The following is a 19011-nucleotide window of genomic DNA, read 5'->3' as shown; positions in this document are numbered from 1 at the left end:
CAAGTGTTGGGACAGTGGAAACCCATTGTCCTATTGTTAGCGTATTCGGAAAGAGATACGCCGATGATTTTGTTGTTGGATTGGTTTGTCCAGAACTATTTATTAGCACTAGTGTGCTATGTTGCTTCTAAGCCAATCGTAAATTGTTTAAAATTCAATATACATAACGAGGTAGTGTTGTAAATGTTTACATTTTTAATTTATTAAATAAAAGCTCTCTATGACCGAGTCACATATACATGTCTACCTATAATGACATGAATTAACAGAATGCTTGGACAGTTTTGTGTAATCTGTGCTGTTAAGTGTTACCACTAGATGTATTTTGATAATCAATAAAAAATATTTCTAATAAATAATTTAATACCTTTATAAAATATTAAAAAAAAATTATTACCATATTGTAACACAAATTAAGACATTAAGTAACAATATATAATAAGTTTTAAAAAAGACAATATAAATGCCACAATGTTAGAGAACGTCATACCTTTAAGGCAATAATTATTAAAAATAAATACATAACTTCAAACATGGCTTATAATGTTAAAACATTAAACTTAATAAAACTGTAAATGCATGTCATAAAGACGAGTATAATGATTAAACATATTACGTAAAAATAAATAAACAACAAAAAAAAGATTAACGTGTTTTTTAAACACTCTTCAAAAATAATTATATTTTACTTACAACAACAAAAATAAATACTGCTACTTTACGACTAGTTCAATTCTAACATTTTTTTTCCAATATTAATATTTATCGGTAAGTAAATACATATTTTTTTTATCAAAATACAAGCACATATAATAATAGTTTAGTAGTTTAATAGTCTACTAGTAGTTCTACTAATAGTAGAATCAAGCCATGTGATTACTAACCATCATCCGCAACAAACACAATACTCTCTGCCACTTTTCCATCCAATCTTTCACGTTTTTTTACACGTTCAGTTCTTCTAAAAGATTTATCATCAATCATTTCATAAATATAGTCTCTGTAAGTGAATAAGTTTTCCAGTTTCGTTTCATTGCTGACATTTCGTAGTTTAGACATGACAGGGGGCACTCGTTCTATACCAGATTCATCACTCAGTTCCCTGTAATACTGATCCTGGAAAAAAATTACGAAATTAATCTATACTAATATACCAAAACTACTGAACCGATTAGATTTTTTTTTCACTGTTGTTGAGCTTCCCTAGCCCCGGTTGTATTTATTACTACAATATTTTAATTCCACATGGACAAAGTTGGAGGCAACAGCTAGTATAAAACAGAAAAGTATTAGCTTGCTAAGATTTTAAAGTAATAACTTTGTAAATGCAGTGATGGGCTTGTGTTATAATTACCTCTTTATCTCCTAACAAATGTAAATCAGACATGGGTCGTCCATTACAGTTAATATTATCAACTTCCTTCTGCCAAACATTCATCATTTCCTCCTTGGAGGGCAGTTTGAAATCACCCTTTAAAAGTGCAGTGGTGTAACGAACCTGAGAAATAAATAAATAAAATAAGAGCTAAGTAATAGAAACACCCAGAAGAAATTTACAGATGTGTGTGGTGTTTCCCGTTGGGCCAATCGGCCTGGCGTACCCATTTATCTGTACAATGGGTATTTATTTTTTTATTATATGGAGTTAATCTGCCGAATCGGAAATATCAATCGTTTTTTTGATAGCGCCGATTTTGATATAAACATAATGGGCGCAATGATAAAATATCGCATTGGGCAATCGGCCATTGGTAAATACTCAATGTATGTACTCAATTAACCCGCTATTAGTCATCGTTGTTTACTGAGGCTTAGTAGTCCTTTATTTAAGCTCATCTCATGTAGACGTGCAAAAGATGTTGTCATAAATTTACTTTACCTGAGCGTCTAAAGCTACGACGTGGCAGGCGCGCCTCACCAGCCCCAGTACCACCATACTTGGTTCATTTATATTCACAAGGCGTTTGTACAAGGGGAGCACATGGTCTTTGTTGACTGTTAACCCACATGATGGGTCCAAGTAAGGATATGTATAGCTAAATCCTGAAAAAGTATTGTTATGATGAATTGAAATGTTTGGAGAATTGCTTGGTCGATGCAAGAAAATAGTCAATGGTACAGTTATTCTCAAACAAGGAAGACCCGGTGAGAGGGGCGCAGCAATCGTTGTCAGTCTTGTCAGAAAATATGTATAAAACCTTCTTATACAGATAAAACATATAAGGAAAAGTGACTTGAAAATTACAATACTAAAATTATCTTGTGACACTTTTACTATTTTGTAATAAGGGCGCTTGTGAGCTATCATAATATAGTTTGACTTATGCCCACCCGGTCAGATATAATTGTCTGTATTATAAAAATGACACTTACCAGTGCAATAAATAACATCGTCAATCTCTTCATAAGTATCGTCAACAAAAACGACTCCATTTTCTTTAAATTCTTTGATATCTGGTTTTCTTATATATTGGTCTGGGAACTTCGTTTTAATGTTTTGTTTAGAATGGTGGCTGTGCACCACTGTCTTAGCGTACTTAAGCATATCTATGATAATATCCCATGCTGAAGTTCCCGCTCCGACAATTAAAACACGATGATTTTCGTATACACTAGGTACTCTGTAGTTTTTGCTATGCAATATAACTCCTGGTAAGAGGAATTTCAACTTTTAAAATACAGTCGTATAATAGATATAAGTGTTTATCATGAGAAATATGTACAAAAACAAATATCTCTCTTATTCTAGCGACGATTCTCGCGAGATAGACATGGGGCACATGATTAGATCGTCTACAAAAAGTAAATTTTAAATATGATTTTTTCAACTCCTTAAGACATAATTTCGTAAAACAACGATGTAAAGTAATATTTATAAATGATTTAAAAACCTTTAAAAAGTTCTTCATTTGGAAATTTAGGTACATTAGCATTACTGAAGTGACCAGTTCCTATAATAATAAAATCGTATTCTTCTTCGTGGTCTGTTTTATTTCGTACTTTGTTGTATATCACTTTCCATACGTTTCCTTCCCGCCTCACTGATGTAACATTATGAAGCAACTGTAACAATTAATTGAATTTCAAATATCTATTGAATTTTTAACAATAAATATAACATTTATAGCTGCAATTAATTTTGATTTAGTGTTGTACTTATACTCGGTTGACATAATGTCGGACCGTTCGCCTATCGAGAATCGGTCTTTTAATAATATAAAACGAAAATATTGCTGCTATAATTTAGGTACTTTATTACTTTTTGCTTTTTATTACAGATATTTGACTATTTCTCGCATAATTAGGTAAAAAAAAAACATTTTGTTTTGTTTGTCAAAATCTCAAATTTATTTGATGTTTTATTTCTTTATGTAGATTTGAATAATAAAGTAGTATAATAATTCGTAAAAAAATAATTTTTCAAAAACCATTATAAATTTTTATAATCGATTTTACTCAACCCATCTCTAGTGAATTTGTCAAACTAGATAATTGTCAATATTAAATAGACACATAAACTGAATATTTTAAACATCATCTATTGAACTAAATCTGCCCTTTCAATAATTCAGTTTAAATTATTTCGTTACTTACTTACTAAAATAATGAACTTTTTTTTGCAACTATGTAAAATATTGTGATTTTATTTTTATCAACCCAAAAATTTATGTGGGTTCTCATTTGCTGGTTTTTTTTTAAATGCAAAGAAAAATATACTTATTCTGATGTTTATCAATTTACCTGTATATGCTCCATTAAGTTAAAATGTTCTGCATAACGTTGGATATAGTAGTAATATATTTCGGCACTAGGAAAAAAATGCATATATTTTGGCATAGGGTATCCACTCAGTTCCATTGCAGGATGTGGCAAATTTAATCTAAAATGTAAATTAAAAATATTGTTATTAATAGACACACAAACATGTTTTTTGAAGGTATTTCCAGAATAGCTCAACAAATCTCGATAAAATTTGGAATGAATGTAGAATATAGTCTGGAGCTGCCAGGGCAACTAATTAGTTTTATTTAATACCATGCGGACGGAGTGGCGGGTGACATCTAGTAAATCATTAATTTCAAAGCTATATTAGGTTAATGCATTTAAAAACTACATGAGAAATCAACACTTTGTCAAAGTAAAATCCTTATTAACCTTTAACTTAAAAATTATATAAATTTGCAGTGCAATTAATGTTATTGAAAAAAAAGTATAATTTTTATTTTAAAATTAAATTCTATGTATATCTGATAATACTATTATATTTACTGTAAATATCATATATAGCAATATCTTATATTGATAAGATAGTTACTCAATTCCTTTGGATTAAATAGTTCTAAGAAATAATTGAAATTCAAATATTAATAATGATGCAATAGCAAAGAGCTTCGACCAACATCGTAAGAAGCTCTTGCTAAACAGTAGGATGAGTCAAAAAGTTGATCGGTGGCCAAGTCCTAATTTTAATCAGTGTTGATCATAGACATTGAGTGGCTTGTGTCTCGATGTTTATGGGCTGCATCTTGGAGAGTGTGCACATGTATTACACAATATAATTCCACCATCATCATTCTACCATCGGACGTTTAGATATACGGCGGGAATCCATCATTATGTAGTAGAGTTACATTTAAACAATAAAGTTTGATTCGTTCCTCATGCGTACTGCAAAGGATTGGAACAAATTGCCGGCGTCAGTCTTTCCGTCTAAGTATGACATGGGAGCCTTCAAGAATAAAGTTAATATGCATTTACTAAGCTAATGCATATCATCTTTTGACCACATCATCACTTTCATCAGGTAGTAATGTGGTAAAGCATTAATTAAGAACCAGATACAAAAGACTGTTATTTTAGAAACCGAATTACTGAAGGTTCCTGTCTGTTTAGCCCTAACTGCTAGTTGCTTGAGTCATGGGATTCTGGTGGTGCACTATTTATTAAATAAGAAAATTAATAAATATGTATAATGCTGATAGTTATAATCATGTTTTAACTTTATGACTTAATGATCTGTAATTGCTCTGTGTTACATTTGATTCTCACGAAAATTACAGAACCATACACCAAAAGGCAACTCTCAAGATTTTTTTCAGAAAATTTATTTTTTTAAATAATATCTTCCCAAAAACCCCACATTCCATTTAAATACTTACAGAATGTCTAACTAATAGTGGCTTACCTTAAATCCCCAAAACAACATGTGTGCAATATTGATTCAAATGAATCACAAAGTAGCCGTCCTTCATATCTCCACATACCACCTACATAGTATGAACATTCTAGTACTGTAAAGTCTATTCCTTCATCTTTTAAATATTTTGCAGAAGTAAGACCAGCAATCCCAGCACCAATAATACAGACACGAGCTCCATTTGATTTAGCCTGAGGATACATTGTTAGTAAAAATTATTTTATCAAGTTTCAAAGTTGTTAGTTGCTTCTTTTGTTTTCGTGTAGATAATGCCTAATGTTGTAAAACTTAAAAATATTTTTGAATTAAAAAAACAAATCAAGTACAAGTTTATTCATTATTTAAATATTGAAGATATTATCCAATGTGTTCTTTGATTGCAAGATGTTATCTAATTTTTAGGAACCATGAGTGTGTTACTCATGCAAAATATTGCACAAGCTTATGCAAACAATTGAGAATATTTGTATTACATCCAAATTTTGTCTAATTATGCTGCATTGGGCTCCTAGTAGTAGCATGTTTACAACATAGCAAATCATTTAAAAATTTGCTAATTTTTTATTAGGAGATTTAACTTACCATAATTAATTTGTCGAAATTGATTTAAAGTCTTTAAAACTTTGACCAATTATATCCTTTATATCTATCTTCCTGAATAAAACAAAGTCCAAGTTAGGTTGGGAGCGACCTACAGCTTAGACGAATTACACTAAACTACTAAATGAGAAAGAACACAAACCAAAAATCTAAGGCAAATAAAAAAGGTTGTTTACATGAGCTACATATTTATAGTATTACTTGACATTGATTTACATTTGACAATTGCAATGGACATTGACAGTGACAGAAGCGTGCGAAAACAGAGAAGAAAGAAACAATGGTTAGTTACCCGATCTTTTTGCTCAAAAACATGATAATATAAAACAAAAATCTTTTTCCCTGGTTTTATTTTGCACTTCCTTAAAAAGATTTTGCAAAAGCCTTTCGACATAAATAAAAAACGTCTCCATTATAATAGGGCGAACTACAATACCGATGAATGTTATTTTAACTCCTATTTAAAGTCTATATTAAGGCATGGGATGGGACTCTTATTTGCGGTTTGTTTATTTAGTTTAACTTAAAAATTAGAAATAATATAATATTTGCTTCAAAAAGCAACCAATAGATGATGATAACATTATAACTGTTTTTCCAATTACAATGTTAGGGATCGCATTATTGTAGTTATGCAAGTGTTGGGACAGTGGAAACCCATTGTCCTATTGTTAGCGTATTCGGAAAGAGATACGCCGATGATTTTGTTGTTGGATTGGTTTGTCCAGAACTATTTATTAGCACTAGTGTGCTATGTTGCTTATATAGTGCTTGTCGGGGTATTGATGTAAAACAAATCACACAAACAATATATATTAAACATTTTATTGGAAAATGTAAAAAATAGACTCTTATTATCGTAATGGTAAATATAAAATAATAATATTTAAAAAATGCTTTAAATACATAACTTCAAACATGGCTTATAATGTTAAAACATTAAACTTAATAAAACTGTAAATGCATGTTATAAAGACGAGTATAATGATTAAACATATTACGTAAAAATAAATAAACAACAAAGAAAAGATTAACGTGTTTTTTAAACACTCTTCAAAAATAATTATATTTTACTTACAACAAAAATAAATACTGCTACTTTACGACTAGTTCAATTCTAACATTTTTTTTCCAATATTAATATTTATCGGTAAGTAAATACATATTTTTTTTATCAAAATACAAGCACATATAATAATAGTTTAGTAGTTTAATAGTCTACTAGTAGTTCTACTAATAGTAGAATCAAGCCATGTGATTACTAACCATCATCCGCAACAAACACAATACTCTCTGCCACTTTTCCATCCAATCTTTCACGTTTTTTTACACGTTCAGTTCTTCTAAAAGATTTATCATCGATCATTTCATAAATATAGTCTCTGTAAGTGAATAAGTTTTCCAGTTTCGTTTCATTGCTGACATTTCGTAGTTTAGACATGACAGGGGGCACTCGTTCTATACCAGATTCATCACTCAGTTCCCTGTAATACTGATCCTGGAAAAAAATTACGAAATTAATCTATACTAATGTAATAAAGACGAGTGATTGAATTAAACTCCAAAACTACTGAACCGATTAGATTTTTTTTCACTGTTGTTGAGCTACACTATCCCCGGTTGTATTTATTACTACAATATTTTAATTTCACATGGACAAAGTTGGAGGCAACAGCTAGTATTAAACAAAAAAGTATTAGCAAGAGTAAGAAATCTCAAATGAAGCTATAACTTTGTAAATGCAGTGATGGGCTTGTGTTATAATTACCTCTTTATCTCCTAACAAATGTAAATCAGACATGGGTCGTCCATTACAGTTAATATTATCAACTTCCTTCTGCCAAACATTCATCATTTCCTCCTTGGAGGGCAGTTTGAAATCACCCTTTAAAAGTGCTGTGGTGTAACGAACCTGAAAAATAAATAAAATAATAGTTACGTAACAAAATGTCATATTTTATTATTCGCCAGTATAATTAAAAACATTATGATGCAATATGCAGATATTAATAGAGGAATTTACAGATGAGTGGGGTGTTTGCCGGTGGGCTGATCGGCCTTACTAACTAATCGGACTAATGAGAAATTATTTTTATTATATGGAGTCAATCGCCCGAATAGGAAATGTATACCCTTGGGCCAATCGGCCTATACATCAATAGTTTTTCTTTCAATCGGCTCAATGGGAAAAAATCCATTTGGTCCGATTGGACTGACGCTAAACACTCGATGTTTATAGTCAATCAAACCCGCCCTTAACGTATTTCTGAGACCAAAATATATTTTATACAGAGATTTTGGTGTCAGAAACCCATGGCTAGTCAACGTTGTTGACCGATGCTCAGTAGCTTTTCATTTAAGCCCCTTGATGTAGACGTACAAGAGATGAAGTCATAAATTTACTTTACCTGAGCGTCTAAAGCTACGACGTGGCAGGCGCGCCTCACCAGCCCCAGTACCACCATACTTGGTTCATTTATATTCACAAGGCGTTTGTACAAGGGGAGCACATGGTCTTTGTTGACTGTTAACCCACATGATGGGTCCAAGTAAGGATATGTATAGCTAAATCCTGAAAAAGTATTGTTATGATGAATTGAAATGTTTGGAGAATTGCTTGGTCGATGCAAGAAAATAGTCAATGGTACAGTTATTCTCAAACAAGGAAGACCCGGTGAGAGGGGCGCAGCTATCGTTGACAGTCTTGTCAGAAAATATGTATAAAACCTTCTTAGATATACAGATAAAACATATAAGGAAAAGTGACTTGAAAATTACAATACTAAAATTATCTTGTGACACTTTTACTATTTTGTAATAAGGGCGCTAGTAAGCTTATCATAATATAGTTTGACTTATGCCCACCCGGTCAGATATAATTGTCTGAACTATGAATATGACACTTACCAGTGCAATAAATAACTTTGTCAATCTCTTCATAAGAACCGTCAACAAAAACGACTCCATTTTCTTTAAATTCTTTGATATCTGGTTTTCTTATGTATTGTTCTGGGAACTTCGTTTTAATGTTTTGTTTAGAATGGTGGCTGTGCACCACTGTCTTAGCGTACTTAAGCATATCTATGATAATATCCCATGCTGAAGTTCCCGCTCCGACAATTAAAACACGATGATTTTCGTATACAATAGGTGCTCCGTAGTTTTTGCTATGCAATATAACTCCTGGTAAGAGGAATTTCAACTTTTAAAATACAGTCGTATTATAGATATAAGTGTTTATCATGAGAAATATGTACAAAAACAAATGTCTCTCTTATTCTAGCGACGGTTCTCGCGAGATAGACATGGGGCACATGATTAGATCGTCTACAAAAAGTAAATTTTAATATGATTTTTTTAACTCCTAGGTTTGATAAAAACTAGACAAAAAAATAAATAAATAAACTTTTACCCCCCCCTACTTAAGACATAATTTCGAAAAAAAAAAACGATGTAAAGTAATATTTATAAATGATTCAAAAACCTTTAAAAAGTTCTTCATTTGGAAATTTAGGTACATTAGCATTACTGAAGTGACCAGTTCCTACAATAATAAAATCGTATTCTTCTTCGTGGTCTGTTTTATTTAGTACTTTGTTGTATATCACTTTCCATACGTTTCCTTCCCGCCTCACTGATGTAACATTATGAAGCAACTGTAACAATTAATTGAATTTCAAATATCTATTGAATTTTTAACAATAAATATAACATTTATAGCTGCAATTAATTTTGATTTAGTGTTGTACTTATACTCGGTTGACATAATGTCGGACCGTTCGCACATAACAAACAACTATGAACTATCGAGAATCGGTCTTTTAATTATATAAAACAAAAATATTGATGCTATAATTTATGTATTTTATTACTTTCTGCTTTTTATTACAGATATTTGACTATTTCTCGCACAATAAAGTAAAAAAAACATTTTGTTTTGATGTCAAAATCTCAATTTTTGATTTGATGTTTTATTTATGTAGATTTGAATAATAAAGTAGTAATAGGTAAAAAACAATTTTGCAAAAACCATTGAAAATTTTAAAAAACGATTTTACTCAACCCATCTCTAGTGAATTGTGAAATGGTTTGTCAAACTAGATAATTGTCAATATTAAATAGACACATTATAAACTGAATTTTTTTAACATACAGCTATTGAACTAAATCTGCCCTTTCTATTGAAATTCAGTTTAAAATATTTCGTTACTTACGTTCTAAAATAATGACCTTTTTTGAAACTTTGTATAATAAAATATTGTGATTTTATTTTTATCAACCCAAAAAATTATGTGGGTTCTCATTTGCTGGATTTTTTAAATGCTAAGTAAAATGTAGTTATTCTGATGTTTATCAATTTACCTGTATATGCTCCATTAAGTTAAAATGTTCTGCATAAGACTTGATATAGTAGTAATACGTTTGCGCATAGGGAAAAAAATGCAAATGTTTTGGCATAGGGTATCCAGGGAGTTCCATTGCAGGATGTGGTATATTTAATCTAAAATTCAAATTAAAAAAATTAACAAAAACACAAGGATGTTTGTTTGATGGTATTTCCAGAACATCTTAACAGATCTTCATATAATTTGGCATGAATGTAGGATATAGTCTGGAAGATCACATACGCTAATAATTAGTTTTGTTTTAATTCCATGCGCGCGGAGTTGTCTGGTAAAGCAATAATTTCAGAGCTATATTAGGTTAATGCATTGAAAACTGCATGAGAAATCAAAGTCAAAGTAAAATCCTATTTAACCTTAACTTAAAAAAAAATCATTTTAATTAAAGTAATTGAAATGGAAGTACAGTTTTTTAATGTAAAATTTTATGCTTATCAGATAATACATATTTATTCTAAATGTCATATATAGCAATATCTTATGTTGATAAGATAGGTACTCAATTCCTTTGGATTAAATAGTTCTAAGAAATAATTGAAATGCAAATATTAATAATTATATGATAATGAAGAGTTTCCACCAACATCTTAAGAAGCCGTCACTAAACAGTTGGACTAAGAACCCGATATGTTTAAGAAACCGCACCCATAACAAGAAGGTCCCTGCCTCTACTGTCCTGACTGCTGGTTGCTTGAGTGATGGGATTCCGCAGCCTGTGGTGTACTATTTGTATATATGTTCTATCATTATATTTAGAAAAAAATTACTATATTTAAAATAAGAAAATAGATGGTTATGTATAATGCTTTTATTAATAATCATGTTTTAAATTTTTGACTTAATTATCTGTAATTGATCTGTGTTACATTGGATTCTCACCAAAATCTACACATAACCACAGGTGGGACAGTTAATCCCAAAGTTAACTTTGTTAATCATTAAATCATTGGGTGAGCATCACATGTCCCGCCCATTTACATTTAAGGTGCTGCACTTGCTGTACTGCAGCTGATAACTTTGTTCTTAATTTTATGGTATGACTATAATTTTTTTGGCTTATTTTGATATTCTAGATGCTTTTTTCCATAGCTTGTTGACAGGAAGGAATTTTCGAAAAGTTTTACAGACAAGGTCCAATCCAGGTTTGGTAGTAACCAACCCATATTGGGCCAGCATGGTTGACTGTCGCCTAGTCACCCCTAACTTAGGGTGGGCCCAGGAGCCACTCAGTGGGGACGTATAGTGAGTTAATGATGATGATCCAGGTTTGGGCGCCATATAAAAAACACGGAAGTATGGTCGAGTCTATGACTTTTTTATTTATTTTGAGAGATAATTTTGACTTTAGTATTTCTTTTAATGACCAGAACTTTTTCCACACTATTTTTATTTGTCTATCAGTTTCGACTATGTGACTTGTATTTTTAAAGATATTTTGAAGTTAGAAAAATATTAACTTCATTAATTAAAGATTAACAGCTTAACTTGTTACCCACACACCAAAAGCAACTCTTAAGATTTTTTTAAAGAAAATGTTTTCTTATTAATAGTTAATTTCCAAAACACCCACAAACCATTTCAATACTTAGAATATGGGTAAATATAGTGGCTTACCTTAAATCAAAAATCATAGCCGTGTGCAATATTGAGTCAAATTCGTCATAAGGTCCCCATGATTCATATCTCCACATACCACCTACGTAGCATGAACATTCTAGTACCGTAAAGTCTATTCCTTCATCTTTTAAATATTTTGCAGAAGTAAGACCAGCAATCCCAGCACCAATAATACAGACACGAGGTCTATTTGATTTAGCCTGAGAACACATTATTAGTAAAAATTATTTTATCAAGTTTCTAAATACAAATAACTGTATTTTAATTTAGTTATCTTTTGTTAGTTGCCTCTTTTGTTTTGGTGTAAATAATGTCTGATGTTGTAAAAATGTTATTAATTTTTGAATTAAAATACAATGAAATCCAGAACTCATTTTAAAAATATTGAATATATTTTTTGTGTTCTTTGATTGCACAATGTTATCAAATTTTTGGGAACCATGAGTGTGTTACTCATGCAAAATATTGCACAAGCTTATGTTGTTAATGCAAACAATTGAGTATATTTGTATTACATCCAAATTTTGTCTAATTATGCTGTATTGGGGCCCTAGCAGTAGCATGTTTACAACATTGCTCCTTGACCATCTAAAAATAAGCAAATCTTTTATTAGGAAAATGAACTTACCATGATTAATTTGTCGAAATTGATTTAACTGCCTTAAGTCCTAAAGGCCGACTATAACACTTCTATCTCGTGGGAAAAACAAAAACGAAGTTTGGTTGGGAGCAACCTACAGCTTAGACCAATTACGCTAAAGTACTAAATGAGAAAGAATTCAAACCAAAAATCTAAGGCAAATAAAAAAGGTTGTTTACATGAGCTACATATTTATAGTATTACTTGACATTGATTTACATTTGACAATTGCAATGGACATTGACAGTGACAGAAACTTGCGAAAACAGAGAAGAAAGAAACAATGGTTAGTTACCCGATCTTTTTGCTCAAAAACATGATAAAATAAAACAAAAATCTTTTTCCCTGGTTTTATTTTGCACTTCCTTAAAAAGATTTTGCAAAAGCCTTTCGACATAAATAAAAAACGTCTCCATTATAATAGGGCGAACTACAATACCGATGAATGTTATTTTAACTCCTATTTAAAGTCTATATTAAGGCATGGGATGGGACTCTTATTTGCGGTTTGTTTATTTAGTTTAACTTAAAAATTAGAAATAATATAATATTTGCTTCAAAAAGCAACCAATAGATGATGATAACATTATAACTGTTTTTCCAATTACAATGTTAGGGATCGCATTATTGTAGTTATGCAAGTGTTGGGACAGTGGAAACCAATTGTCCTATTGTTAGCGTATTCGGAAAGAGATACGCCGATTATTTTGTTGTTGGATTGGTTTGTCCAGAACTATTCATTAGCGCTAGTGTGCTATGTTGCTTAAATAGTGCTTGTCGGGGTATTGATGTAAAACAAATCACACAAACAATACATATTAAACATTTTATTGGAAAATGTATAAAATAGACTCTTATTATCGTAATGGTAAATATAAAATAATAATATTCAAAAAATGCTTTGAATACATAACTTCAAACATGGCTTATAATGTTAAAATATTAAACTTAATAAAACTGTAAATGCATGTTATAAAGACAAATATAATGATTAAACATACTACATAACAATAAATAAACAACAAAAAAAGATTAACGTGTTTTTTAAACACTCATCAAAAATAATAATATTTTACTTACAACGACAAAAATAAATACTGCTACTTTACGACTAGTTCAATTCTAACATTTTTTTTCCCCATAGTAATATTTATCGGTAAGTAAATACATATTTTTTTTATCAAAATACAAGCCATCAACATTGTTAAATTTATATTCAATAAACATATAATAATAGTTTAGTAGTTTAATAGTCTACTAGTAGTTCTACTAATAGTAGAATCAAGCCATGTGATTACTAACCATCATCCGCAACAAACACAATACTCTCTGCCACTTTTCCATCCAATCTTTCACGTTTTTTTACACGTTCAGTTCTTCTAAAAGATTTATCATCGATCATTTCATAAATATAGTCTCTGTAAGTGAATAAGTTTTCCAGTTTTGTTTCATTGCTGACATTTCGTAGTTTAGACATGACAGGGGGCACTCGTTCTATACCAGATTCATCACACAGTTCCCTGTAATACTGATCCTGGAAAAAAAATACGAAATTAATCTATACTAATATAATAAATACGAACGATTGAATTAAACTCCAAAACTAAAAAAACTACTGAACCGATTAGATTTTTTTTCACTGTTGTTGAGCTACACTATCCCCGGTTGTATTTATTACCACAATATTTTAATTCCACATGGACAAAGTTGGAGGCAACAGCTAGTACAAAACAGAAAAATATAAGCAAGAGTAAGAAATCAGAAATGAAGCTATAACTTTGTAAATGCAGTGATGGGCTTGTGTTATAACTACCTCTTTATCTCCTAACAAATGTAAATCAGACATGGGTCGTCCATTACAGTTAATATTATCAACTTCCTTCTGCCAAACAATCATCATTTCCTCCTTGGAGGGCAGTTTAAAATCACCCTTTATAAGTGCAGTGGTGTAACGAACCTGAAAAATAAATAAATAAAATAAAAGCTAAGTAATACAAATACCCAGACTGTTGTTTACTGAGGCTTAGTAGTACTCAATTTAAGCCCCTTCCTGTAGACGTACAAGAGATGATGTCATAAATTTAGTTTACCTGGGCGTCTAAAGTTACGACGTGGCAGGCGCGCCTCACCAGCCCCAGTACCACCATACTTGGTTCATTTATATTCACAAGGCATTTGTACAAGGGGAGCACATGGTCTTTGTTGACTGTTAACCCACATGATGGGTCCAAGTAAGGATATGTATAGCTAAATCCTGAAAAGTAGTGTTGTGATTAATTGAAATGTTTGGGGAATTGCTTGGTTTGATGCAAGAAAATAGTCAATGGTACAGTTATTCTATGAGAGGGGCGCAGCTATCATTGACAGTCTTGTGAGAAAATATGTATAAAACCTTCTTAGATATATAGATAAACCTTCTAACATATAAGAAAAAGTGACTTGAAAATTACAATACTAAAATTATCTTGTGACACTTTTTCTATTTTATAATAAGGGCGTTTGTGAGCTATCATAATTTAGTTTGACTTATACCCACCCGGTCAGATATAATTGTCTGTACTATAAAAATGACACTTACCAGTGCAATAAATAACATCGTCAATCTCTTCATAAGAATCGTCAACAAAAACGACTCCATTTTCTTTAAATTCTTTAATATCAGGTTTTCTTATGTACTGGTCTGGGAACTTCGTTTTAATGTTTTGTTTAGAATGGTGGCTGTGCACCACTGTCTTAGCGTACTCAAGCATACCTATGATAATATCCCATGCTGAAGTTCCCGCTCCAACAATTAAAACACGATGATTTTCGTATACACTAGGTACTCTGTAGTTTTTGCTATGCAATATAACTCCTGGTAAGAGGAATTTCAACTTTGAAAATACAGTCGTATAATAGATATAAGTGTTTATCACGAGAAATATGTACAAAAACAAATGTCTCTCTTATTCTCGCGACGACTCTCGCGGGAAAGACATGGGGCACATGATTATATCGTCTATGAAACGTAAATTTTAATATGATTTTTTCAACTCCTAGATGAAAATAAATAAATAACTTTTACCCCTTATTTAATACATAATGTCGTAAAAAGACTATGTAAAGTAATATTTATAAATGATTTAAATACCTTTAAAAAGTTCTTCATTTGGAAATTTAGGTACATTAGCATTACTGAAGTGACCAGTTCCTATAATAATAAAATCGTATTCTTCTTCGTGGTCTGTTATATTTCGTACTTTGTTGTGTATCACTTTCCATACGTTTCCTTCCCGCCTCACTGATGTAACATTATGAAGCAACTGTAACAATCAATTGAATTTCAAATATTTTCATTTAATTACTAGCTGTCGCCCGCGACTCCGTCTGCGCGGGATTAAAAAATAGATAGTAGCCGATTCTCAGACCTACTCAACATGCTCACAAAATTTCATGAGAATCGGTCAAGCCGTTTCGGAGGAGTATGCGAACGAAAATTGTGACACGATAATTTTATATATATAATAATCAATTTTTAATAAAAAATATAACATTTATAAAATTATGGATATTGATTAGCCTCACAATTTGATTTAGTGTTGTACTTATACACGGTTGACATAACGTCGGACCGTACGCACATAACGAACAACTATGAACTATCGAGAATCGGTATTTTAATAATATAAAACGAAAAGATTTGGTGCTATATTTTTAGGTATTTTATTACTTTTTGCTTTTTATTACAGATATTTGAATATTTCTCGCACAATAAGGAAAAAAAAACATTTTGTTTTGATGTCAAAATCTCAATTTTTGATTTGATGTTTTATTTATTTATGTAGATTTGAATAATAAATAGGTAAAAAACAATTTTGCGAAAACCATTAAAAAAAATTAAAAAACGATTTTACTCAACCCATCTCTAGTGAATTGTGAAATGATTTGTCAAACTACATAATTGTCAATATTAAACAGACACATTACAAACTGAATTTTTTAAACATACATCTATTGAACTAAATCTGCCCTTTCGATAATTCCGTTTAAAATATTTCGTTACTTACGTTCTAAAATAATGACCTTTTTTGAAACTATGTAAAATATTGTGATTTTATTTTTATCAACCCAAAAATTTATGTGGGTTCTCATTTGCTGGATTTTTTAAATGCTAAAAAAAATGTAGTTATTCTGATGTTTAACAATTTACCTGTATATGCTCCATTAAGTTAAAATGCTCTGCATAACGTAGGATATAGTAGTGATATATATCGGCACTAGGAAAAAAATGCATATGTTTTGGCATAGGGTATCCACCCAGTTCCATTGCAGGATGTGGCAAATTTAATCTAAAATTCAAAGTAAAAATATTGTTCTTAATAGACACACAAAGATGTTTGTTTGAAGGTATTTCCAGAACAGCTTAACAGATCTTTATATAATTTGACATGAATGTAGGATATAGTCTGGAAGATCACATATGCTAATAATTAGTTTTTTTTTTAATTCCATGCGCGCGGAGTTATGTAGTAAAGCAATAATTTCAGAGCTATATTAGGTTAAGGCATGGAAAAACTGCATGAGAAATCAAAGTCAAAGTAAAATCCTATTTAACCTTAACTTAAAAAAAAAAATCATTGTAACTAAAGTAATTGAAATAGAAGTATAAAGTTTTTTAATGTAAAATTTTATGCTTATCAGATAATACATATTTATTGTAAATGTCATATATAGCAATATCTTATGTTGATAAGCTAGGTACTCAATTCCTTTGGATTAAATAGTTCTAAGAAATAATTGAAATGCAAATATTAATAATTATATGATAATGAAGAGTTTCCACCAACATCTTAAGAAGCCGTCACTAAACAGTTGGACTAAGAACTTGATATGAAAGGCAGTTATTTTAGAAATGTCCCTGTCTCTACTGCCCTGACTGCTGGTTGCTTGAGTGATGGTTTCCGCTGCCTGTAGTGCACTATTTTTATATATTTTCTATTGTTATATTCCAGATTTGGGCGCCGTATAAGAAACACGGAATTATGGTCGAGTCTATAGCTTTTTTCTTTATTTTGAGATTATTTTAAAGGGAGCGTCAGTGGCTCAGTGGTCAAGCACTTGACTTGCAATCTGCAGGTCCTGGGTTCATATCCTGCCATGTACCAATGTGTTTTTCGATTTCCGATTTATGTAATCATGTACATATGTATGTACATTTATCCGACGTTCTTAAGGTGAAGGAAAACATCGTGAACTAGCCTGCACGTATCTGAGAAGAAATTCAAAGATATGTGTGAAGTCAACCAACCCGATTGGCAAGCGTGGTTGACTATGGCCTAATCACCCTTAACTTAGGGTAGGCCTTTGAGCCCCTCGGTGGGGACATATAGTGAGCTGATGATGATTTCTTTTAATGACCAGAACTTTTTCCACGCTATTTTTATTTGTCTATCAATTTCGACTTTGTGACTTGTAATTTTATAGATATTTTGAAGTTACGAAAATATTACTTCGTTAATTAAAGATTAACAGCTTAACATGTTACCCACACACCAAAAGCAACTCTTAAGATTTTTTTAAAGAAAATGTTTTCTTATTAATAGTTAATTTCCAAAACACCCACAAACCATTTCAATACTTAGAATATGGGTAAATATAGTGGCTTACCTTAAATCTGAAATCATAGCTGTGTGCAATATTGAGTGAAATTCGTCATAAGTTCGCGATGATTCATATCTCCACATACCACCTACGTAGTATGAACATTCTAGTACCGTAAAGTCTATTCCTTCATCTTTTAAATATTTTGCAGAAGTAAGACCAGCAATCCCAGCACCAATAATACAGACACGAGGTCTATTTGATTTAGCCTGAGAACACATTATTAGTAAAAATTATTTTATCAAGTTTCTAAATACAAATAACTGTATTTTAATTTAGTTATCTTTTGTTAGTTGCCTCTAGTTGCTTTGGTGTAGATAATGCCTGATGTTGTTAAGCTTAATGACATTTTTGAATTAAAATCCAATAAAATCCAGAAGTCATTTTAAAAATATTGAATATATTTTTTGTGTTCTTTGATTGCACAATGTTATCAAATTTTTGGGAACCATGAGTGTGTTACTCATGCAAAATATTGCACAAGCTTATGTTGTTAATGCAAACAATTGAGTATATTTGTATTACATCCAAATTTTGTCTAATTATGCTGCATTGGGGCCCTAGCAGTAGCATGTTTACAACATTGCTCCTTGACCATCTAAAAATAAGCAAATCTTTTATTAGGAAAATGAACTTACCATGATTAATTTGTCGAAATTGATTTAACTGCCTTAAGTCGTAAAGGCCGAGTATAACACTTATATCTCGTGGGAAAAACAAAAACGAAGTTAGGTTGGGAGCAACCTACAGCTTAGACCAATTACGCTAAAGTACTAAATGAGAAAGAATTCAAACCAAAAATCTAAGGCAAATAAAAAAGGTTGTTTACATGAGCTACATATTTATAGTATTACTTGACATTGATTTAAATTTGACAATTGCAATGGACATTGACAGTGACAGAATCGTGCGAA

The 19011-nt window shown here is 31.0% G+C and overlaps 3 protein-coding genes across 3 annotated transcripts; all 3 read right to left on the bottom strand.

The window, feature by feature from the left end:
• Nucleotides 1-396: 396 nt before the first annotated feature.
• Nucleotides 397-5987, bottom strand: LOC106126066 (senecionine N-oxygenase-like). Its single transcript, XM_013323534.1, has 8 exons — nucleotides 5780-5987; nucleotides 5186-5388; nucleotides 3742-3880; nucleotides 2892-3063; nucleotides 2374-2649; nucleotides 1880-2043; nucleotides 1355-1498; nucleotides 397-1116 (listed from the first exon to the last, which is right to left on the bottom strand). Exons 1-8 carry the CDS (start codon nucleotides 5780-5782, stop codon nucleotides 880-882), a joined length of 1338 nt encoding a protein of 445 aa, XP_013178988.1. The 5' UTR covers nucleotides 5783-5987; the 3' UTR covers nucleotides 397-879.
• A 657-nt stretch (nucleotides 5988-6644) lies between these two features.
• On the bottom strand, nucleotides 6645-12661 carry LOC106126065 (senecionine N-oxygenase-like). Its single transcript, XM_013323533.1, has 8 exons — nucleotides 12446-12661; nucleotides 11815-12017; nucleotides 10160-10298; nucleotides 9282-9453; nucleotides 8705-8980; nucleotides 8206-8369; nucleotides 7566-7709; nucleotides 6645-7295 (listed from the first exon to the last, which is right to left on the bottom strand). The coding sequence occupies exons 1-8, from the start codon at nucleotides 12446-12448 to the stop codon at nucleotides 7059-7061; spliced, it is 1338 nt and encodes a 445-aa protein (XP_013178987.1). The 5' UTR covers nucleotides 12449-12661; the 3' UTR covers nucleotides 6645-7058.
• Nucleotides 12662-13510: 849 nt separating this feature from the next.
• Nucleotides 13511-18960, bottom strand: LOC106126067 (senecionine N-oxygenase-like). Its single transcript, XM_013323535.1, has 8 exons — nucleotides 18736-18960; nucleotides 18104-18306; nucleotides 16647-16785; nucleotides 15588-15759; nucleotides 15036-15311; nucleotides 14548-14711; nucleotides 14271-14414; nucleotides 13511-13991 (listed from the first exon to the last, which is right to left on the bottom strand). The coding sequence occupies exons 1-8, from the start codon at nucleotides 18736-18738 to the stop codon at nucleotides 13755-13757; spliced, it is 1338 nt and encodes a 445-aa protein (XP_013178989.1). The 5' UTR covers nucleotides 18739-18960; the 3' UTR covers nucleotides 13511-13754.
• Nucleotides 18961-19011: the final 51 nt, after the last annotated feature.

The sequence above is a fragment of the Papilio xuthus genome, unplaced genomic scaffold (assembly GCF_000836235.2).
Source record: "Papilio xuthus unplaced genomic scaffold, Pxut_1.1 DF825351.1, whole genome shotgun sequence".
NCBI classification, from domain to species: domain Eukaryota; kingdom Metazoa; phylum Arthropoda; class Insecta; order Lepidoptera; family Papilionidae; genus Papilio; species Papilio xuthus.
This window is presented reverse-complemented; position numbering and strand designations above follow the sequence as displayed.